The sequence below is a fragment of the Myotis brandtii genome, unplaced genomic scaffold, assembly GCF_000412655.1.
Source record: "Myotis brandtii unplaced genomic scaffold, ASM41265v1 scaffold250, whole genome shotgun sequence".
NCBI classification, from domain to species: Eukaryota; Metazoa; Chordata; class Mammalia; order Chiroptera; family Vespertilionidae; genus Myotis; species Myotis brandtii.
The window spans coordinates 373,993-382,602 of record NW_005359478.1 but is presented as its reverse complement, the minus strand read 5'-3'; the positions used below and the strand labels follow the sequence as shown (position 1 = coordinate 382,602).

The window sequence follows — 8,610 nt, the reverse complement described above, 5'->3', positions numbered from 1 at the left end:
ACCGTACCCTTTTTTTTAATGATGTTTACTTTGAATTTATATTAGTTCACACAAACACTCCATCCATGCTTTTGTTCCGGCCCTCCGGTCCAGTTTAAGAACCCATTGTGGCCCTCGAATCAAAAAGTTTGCCCACCCCTGGCTTAGGCAGTCGGACATCCTTAGCACTGCCACAGAGGCAGGAGAGGCTCCCGCCACCGCTGCTGCGCTTGCCAGCTGTGAGCCCGGCTTCTGGCTGAGCAGTGCTCCCCCTGTGGGAGCACACTGACCACCAGGGGACAGCTCCTATGTCGTGCGTCTGCCCCCTGGTGGTCAGTGTGCATCATAGCGACCAGTCATTCCTCCATTCGGTCGATTTGCATATTAGCCTTTTATTATATAGGATTTGTCTATATGTATTGAAAACCATGAGTTGTCTAATCCCAATCCAACATGCAAGGTTTGTTCTAGTTTTCTTCCTTCCCACATTTGTATTGCTTTTTTTAACAGTGTAAAGCCTTGCTCCCTTTATCTTCTATATAATCACTTATTTGAGCAATCCCCTTGTGTGTAACCAGTCTTCCAACATGTCTGTCTCTTTCCTAATCTCCTATCTGGGCTTTCTCTTTTTCTTGCTTGGGCTTCAAACATCCTGTGCAATGCCTTTCTCCCATGAAGACATTTTTCTCACCCCATTTTGGCTGCACTTTCTTACACTTATTACATCAAGCTCCAGCTAATGGGTTTTGGGCTGAATTGTTCAAAAAGGGAAAGGGGGGATTCTTCTCTATTTTCTTGAACATATTAAACAGTAGCTGTTGGTTTTGTCGGATAATTAAGTATTGGCTTTAACTGTTGTGATTTTGTCTCTAGTGACTGTTTTTCTTTTAGGTCATTTAGTCCTCTCTCTTGGCATGCCTGCTGATTTTTTATTGAATGCTGGACATTGTATGTGAAAGTGTTTTTAGTCTCTAGATGATTTTTCTTCCTCTAGGGAGGATTCACCCTTTCCTTTGCTAGGAAGATATTGTGAGAGCTGATCAAATTAATCAAATCTGAAAGTAAACTGATTTAAGGCTGAATTGCAGTTTGGGCAAGGTTTTGTCTTTCTCTGGTGGTTCATTCCAGCTTCTAGGATATCGGTTTTTCCCACTGAGAGCCTGGGATGGTCACTGAATTCTAAAACTTGTCTCCTCGCCACCAATAAACTACATTAAGCTCCACTTTGCTTCTCAGAGGTTTTCTTCTTGGCTTCTTAATTGTCTCTTAAGCAGCTTCAGAATTTAGCAAATATCTTGAAGGAAAAAACAATAGCATATTGTTGAGCCGGTTCTTTCCTTCCTCTTTCATCGAATGTTGGCTTTTCAAGTCTGCAGTATTTTTCTATACAGACCATTTATGTTTAATAGTGGCCCTCTGCCTTGTCCTTTTGCCTTGCATTTTTAAATTCTTGCCTCCTTCCCTAATATCAGAACCCTGAGAGAGAAGGTAACTGCAGAATGTCACCTTAGCTCTCCTCATGGTTTCCCCCTGATACATAGGGTTTGTCACTTAGGTTTTGGTTGTCTCAGCACTCTTCAATACATTTAAATATATGTGCACACATGTGCATGCATATAAAAAGATGCATGTGTATATGTCTGGCTCTTCTAGTTGTTCTTGGTGGAAGAATTGCTCTACAAAAGCTACTCAGTTATATCCAGAAGCAGAAGCTATTATAATCTTTTCTGTTCCGTTTCATTTTTAAAATAATGTTTTTTGAATGAGCAACCAAAATGATTTTTCAGTGAATGGTCCAAGACTGAAAAAAAAAAAAAACAGGAAAAAGACACACAGCTTTAAAGCATTGGAAATCAAGATAATCAGATCAATAAGATTTAAGCCACGTGATCAAGGTTAACATCAATAGTGGTACATCAGACAACAGTAGTATGGTAGTTACCATAGGGAAAGGGAGGTGGGGGAGAGGAGGGTTGAAGAAGGACAAAGGGGGTCAAATATATGGTGACTGAAGGAGACTGGACTTTGTGTGGTAGGCACACAATGCAATACAAAGATGATGTATTATGGAATTGTACACTTGAAACTTATTCTTTCTCTTTTAGGCATACAAAACCTTTGCTAATCGAGTGAACAATTTAAAGAAAAAGCTGGATCAATTGAAATCAACCCTTCCTGATCCAGAAGAATCACCAGTTCCTTCCCCAAGTATGGATGCCCCCTCCCCGACTGGTTCTGAGTCTCCTTTTCAAGGAATGGGAGGTGAGGAATCCCAGTCACCAACTGTGGAGAGTGAGAAATCTGCCACACCTGAGCCTGCAACAGATAATCGTGATGTGGAAGACATGGAACTCTCAGATGTAGAAGATGATGGGTCAAAAATTATTGGTATGTCCTTATGTGATTAGTAGACAACTTGTTCTTTATCTGTTTTATTTTCCCACCAATAAATCTATCATAAGCAGATGTTAAAAGATAGTTTACCTCTGGCTTGGAAGCTCAGTTGGTTAGAGCATTGTCCCAGTACACCAAGGTTGCAGGTTTTATCCCCAGTTAAGGCACATACAAGAATCAATCAATGAATGCATACATAAGTGGAACAACAAATTGCGCTCTCTCTCTCTCTCTCTCTCTCTCGCTCTAAAAATCAATAAATTGTTTTATTAAAGATAGTTCAATCCTTATAAGATAGAATACCAAGGTAGCAAGCATTATTGTCTCCAGAGCAATAGTTCAGGATTTGGTAAGCCACATGGGTGAAGAATCATTGCTCAGGATCTATGTTGTTCAATATGGTAGCCACTAGCTACATGTGACTGTTGAGCATTTGAAATGTGGCTTATCAAGCTTGAGATGTGCTCTAAGTATAAAAGGTACACATTAATATATTGAAATAAATAAAACATTAAAATTAATTTTACCTTATTGTGGCTACTAGAAAATTTAAACTTATATATGTAGCTTGAATTACATTTTTATTGAACAGTACTGCTCTAGAGGGAGGAGCACTTATACTGAAATTCCCTCTTCTCTGTCACTCTTAACCTTCAAGATTCCAAAGCAACAGTTTGTTTACCACACTTTCAAAATTAATCCGGATAGCTCTGGCCGGTGTGGATCAATTGGTTGAGCGTCATTCCGTGTACCAGAGGTTGCCAGTTTGATTCCCCGTCAGGGCACATGCCAGGGATGCAGGCTCAATCCCCAGGAGGATGTTCACAGTGACATTTCTCTCCTTCTTTCCTTCTCTCCCTCTCTTCCTTTTCCCCTCTCTCCGTCTCTCCCTCCCCCCTTCCTTCCTGTCTCTCTAAAATCAATACAAAAAATACTTTTTAAAAAAAGCTAGCCTGCATTGGTGAATTGTTTCTCTGACATCCTCAGCTTTTATAATAATTGGAGAGTTTTTGATTTGTGTTGAATTTAATGTGCTATCCATACAGCGCATAGCCTTTTAGTTATTAAAAGCATCAAGAATTAAAATTGCAGTTTCAAATTAGTGCCTAATTGCATCCTTTAATAGGCCAATGTCAGGAAGCCACAAAAAAATACGGTAAAGTATATTACAGAGTTCCTACTCTTTAGAAAGCTCTCAGGTTAACAAAAAAGACAGGACAATTTATGACATAAATATCATCACTGAAAGACAGAACACAAAAGTGTACCCAATAATAACATGCTTCTAGAAATGTACAAATTTAATATACAGATGCTAAGAAGATGCAAATAAATCATTAAAAATAAGATAAAGTATGAATTTGGGAAATTTCTTTTAAGCAAGTGTTGAAGTCAGGAAGGATCATAAATTATAAAGAGTGGGGCTTTTAAAAAATCATGAAGTGAGTGGTTTTCTATAAAGCACAGTGCTTTTTACTCCCAAATCAGGAACTAGTAGGACATGCTGTTTCATACTGGAAATAGAGTCTGGATAGTAATAAGATACAATAATATTTGTTCTCTTTGTTTAAATAGTAGAGGACAGGAAGGAAAAACCTGTGGAGAAGTCAGCTGTATCTACTTCTGTACCTACAAAGCCAACAGAAAGTATCTCAAAGGCCTCTTCATGTACCCCAGTGCCTGTGACCATGACAGCAACCTCGCCTCTTCCAAAACCTGTGAATACTTCCCTTCTGTCCCCTTCTCCAGCATTGGCTTTGCCAAACCTGGCTAATGTGGATCTGGCAAAGATCAGTTCCATCCTCAGTAGCCTAACATCAGTCATGAAAAATACAGGTAAGCAAGCCCCGTAAAGAGGATTAAAGGCTGACTGTCATCGTTCTAATTGAACCATCAGTCTGTTTTTTGTTGAATTTTTAAAATTAAAAGTAATTTTTTAAATTTACCTAAAAGTAATATTTTAATATAAAAATAAAACCAACACTTGGTCATTATAGAAAAATTAGAAAGTAAGTGAAGAGAATAAAATAAATATAACTCTACCCCAAAGGAAATCACTTGTATATAACCTTACAAGTGTGTGTGTATCTGAATGTTTTGGGAGATTAAATATTTGTAATAATTTTTCTTTTCATAATTGAATCATATTGCATATACTGTTTTGAAACCAGCTATTTAAAATTTCAGCTATATAGTTTTTTATTATTTATTTAAGCCTTTTAATTATTAGACATCCAGTATGTTTCCAATTTTTCACTGTTTTTCATGAACAACCATGATGCTAAAATTTTATGCACAACCCTTCCTATAAGGGTTGATGTGAATATAGGGCTTTTTTTTTTTAATGGAAATTTTAATGAGTATGTAGAGCACCTCCACATACTCATCACTCATCTTCAACTACATAAACACATGGCCTACCCAATCCTGATTATTTTGAAGAAAATCCCAATTATTTCATTTCTTCATAAGTACTTAAATATATTATTTCTAAAAGATAGATTCTCCAAAAAATCAGCACTTAGATTAAGTCCTTTCATGTTATAATTACAATGATCTCCAAAAATGTACTATTTATGTTCCAAGTACTATATAAAAGTCCCCGTTGTGCCTCAGCTTCTCCAAAACTATTTTGTTTTGTTTTAATCTTTATTAAATTCAATCTTTAAAAGTTGTTTGTTTTAATTTGCATCCTTTTGATTAAAGATGTGGTTTAAATATTTTTTCATTTGCTTATGATTTTTTGTGTGAAATACCTGTTCATATTTTTGATCATTAAAAAAATCAAAAATTATTTTATCTTTATATACTTTTTCCCTATGTTAAAAATCAGTCCATTGTTTTAAAATGTAAAAATATAAAGGAGGTTGCTTATATAATCTCATTTTATAGGCCATTTCAAAAGTAAAATCTTATTAATCACTTAAAATTATGCTGTGGCTGAGTTATACAATTCCAGTGGCTCTGATTATAATCAGTCAGCAATATTTTGGGGGCACCTAAGTACTCTGAGGTGTAGGTTTCATTTCGTAGAGAAAAAAGGAATAGGTTCCTTAGTCTTTTTCTGTTGGAGCTCTCAAAACTAAGGGAATTACATATGAGAAAAACTTAATATTCGTTTATTTTAGGGGGGTTCCAACTAGATGGAAGCAAATCTTCATGTAATTTTCAGATTTTTTATTTTTATTTTTGTATAAGCCATGATATGGACCATTTGTGAATCAGCCACAGAATAATTTTGAGTGGAAAGTATCATGGATTTAAAGTCATTTTGAGTTGCTTTTGCTTGAGTCAATCTTTCTGCCACCAGGGGTCAGTCCTGCATCAAGACCTTCTCCAGTAACGCCTACAAGCCCTGGCAACCTCTCCAGTGGCCTGAAAACACCTGCACCTGCCCCGACAGCATCTCACAACCCTCTGGCCAATATCCTCTCGAAAGTGGACATCACCCCGGAGAGCATTCTGTCTGCTCTTTCCAAAACCCAGACCCAGTCAGCCCCTGCCCTGCAAGGTAAGCTGATGGCCAGAGGGACTCGCACTGCGAGTGCTTGTCTCAGGCTTAAGCCTGGGCTCCATTTCTGAGAAAAAAGAAAAGAATCCAAAGCCATCTATAATAATAAAAGCATAATATGCTAATTATGCCAGACGTCCTTCCAGATGACCTTCTGTACGAAGCTGAGTGCCGGAGGGAAGCCGGTGCCAGCAGCAGGGGGAAGGAAGGCCTACTCTTGCACGAATTTCGTGCTTTGGGCCTCTAGTGAAATATATAATATAGTTGATTAATTATTCTCTTTATATTTATCATCTGTGAGCTGGCATTTGTAGTATTATAAAGTATCAAAGATGAAGAAGACTTTAAATATCATCTAGTCTAATCCCCTCCTTTTCAGGTAAGGAGATTAAGGCTCAGTGAGGTAATGTGACCTGCTTAAGGTCACACATCTACCTATTCAGTGATGAGCCAAGACTAAAAGCCATATTTCTTGACTGGAGTCCGGTATTCTTTCACCTACACCATGGCACCCCTAGGGGCTGCATTTATCCCAGCTCTTAGTACAGGTTAGTATATGTTGAGGTTTACATATTTTAATGTTAACCGAAGCTAAAGACAGTCAGAAAGGTCAATCTGCTATCAAATATCTTACGAGATATGATTGTCTCATTTATGTCCTGTTTTATAGAGGCCTCTATTTATAGATATGTAGTGAGTCTTTTTGTTTTTGATTACATATAATCTCTACCTTATTTGAACCTCTCTTCAGCTTTGCTAATTATCTGGGTTGGGCTTAAAACTGTTCGCTTCTAATATTTTTTTCATAAACTTAACCTGCTCTCTGTTCCCACACCCTCCAGCTACCAACACAAGTATCTCGGTATAATTATGCATTAATTACAGATACCAGAACAGTATCTTTCTAGTGATTTACTCTATATCACTAGATCTCAACCAGGAAGCTCTAGGGGATATTTGCCAGTGGCCTAAAGGCGTTGTTTGTCATAACTGGGGTGGGTGGGGATGCTGCTGCATCTAATGCATGAAGACCAGGGTAGCAGCTGAACATTCTACAGTGCACAGGACAGCCCCACAATAAAGAATTCTCCAGCCCCAAGTGCCAGTAGTACTGAGGTTGAGGAACTCTGCTTTATATGAATAGAGAACATTACAGGTATCTACTAATTTTATTTCCTAACTGTTCTGTAAGTGGATCAGCCAAGCACTATATTATAGTGAACTTTGTCTTAAGATATAGGACAATTTTATTACATTGAACTAAATACGATTTTTTAAATTGATTTTTAGAGAGAGGTAGGTTGAGAGGGAGGGAGGGAGGGAGGGAGAGAGAGAGAAAGAAACAGAAACATCGATGTGAGAGAAAAATGTCAATCAATGCCTTCCACATGTGCCCTGAATGAGGATCAAACCCGCAACCTGGGTATGTGCCAGGTTGATGGGGAACCAAACCTGCCACCTTTTGGTCTAAGGGACAATGTTCTATCAGCCAGGGATGAACTAAATAGTAGTAAATGATAATTCATATCCCCATTCATAGACCAGCAATAAAGAATTAATGATAATACTATAGCACATCTTACACTAATAATTTCAGAGATAATTAGTTTTAGAGATTAGCATCATGTTTATGATTCTCCCTTCTAGCCTACAATTAATAGTAAAAATCTTGAACTCACTTGTTTTAGCTTCTTTTTTTTAGCTTCTTGGATAGATATATCTTAAAGAAAAAGCTTTTCTTTTTTTTAATACTTCAAGTTTGTATTACAGCAGTATACCAAATTCAGTAACAGTTCTTGTTAGTTGGCCAAAGTAGCAGATGGTTCCCCAGTCTCAGTGGCTTAACACAATACAAGTTTATATCTTGCTAACATTACATACATCTGATGCAGCTCTTCTCCGTCTGGGAGCGCTCGTTGATGCCACCCCTCCAGGCAATGATTCAGAGACCCAGGCTCTTTGCATCTTGTGACTTTTCCATCTTCAGTATGTGGCTGCCCTGGGAATGGGCTCCATTCCAGCCAGACAGCCAGGGACCGAGGAGGGGGAGCTGTGCAGGGAGAGGGGTGTATGAGCCAGGCCTGCAGGTGGGGAGCTCCACCCTCATCCCGTGGCTCACATTCAGTTTTACAGCCAGGTCTCACTGCAGAGGAGGTGGGGGATGTAATTTAGCTCTGCAACCATGATCTGGGCCAGGTTCTTCTCCTGCTGTTTCACCCTCCGAGGTCCAGAGGCTGCAAACCAGCTTTCTGAGAAACGGAAATGGCAATGGCAGGGAGGGATGCTGTGCCTTCCTGGTCTTCAATCTCCCGGTCTCTGTCCCATCGTGGTTTGCTCTCTTTTACCAGAGGGGTGAGGTCCTCGTCTCCAACTGTTGATTGTGGGAGTGGAATTCTCATGATATCCTGAAAAAAAGAATTTTATGAGACTTGCATGGGGGAATGAGTGATTTTTTTATTTGCATGGAATTAATTCCTTGAATTTCAAGGTCCCATTTTCCTTAGTCCAGTGATAGAAGTGTAGCTGGGGGTTTAGCAGAGCTAAAATCAGAGCCAGTGTCCAAAGTTTCCTTTCCATGTTAGAGCTGAGTCCAGTCCAGCATCAGGCCAGCTTAGCTGTGTTTCCTTCTGCAGTCCATCAGTCCATTGCATATGGAGTCTGCATGGCTGTATGGGCAAATGCAAGAGAACCAAGAGGAACAAGAATAGCTTTTTGTCCCCCGTCCC

At 38.8% G+C, this 8,610-nt stretch overlaps 1 protein-coding gene across 8 annotated transcripts in view; it reads left to right on the top strand.

Annotated features, from left to right (window-relative positions):
• The window catches only part of RPRD2 (regulation of nuclear pre-mRNA domain containing 2), a 66,311-nt gene that overhangs the window by 48,177 nt on the left and 9,524 nt on the right, over positions 1-8,610 (top strand). For all 8 annotated transcript variants that reach the window (XM_014540690.1, XM_005867379.2, XM_014540685.1 and 5 more), the window contains 3 exons: positions 2,085-2,367; positions 3,949-4,209; positions 5,684-5,884. In XM_014540690.1, the coding sequence (XP_014396176.1) occupies positions 2,085-2,367; positions 3,949-4,209; positions 5,684-5,884 (745 nt within the window). The remainder of the gene's footprint in view (positions 1-2,084; positions 2,368-3,948; positions 4,210-5,683; positions 5,885-8,610) is intronic.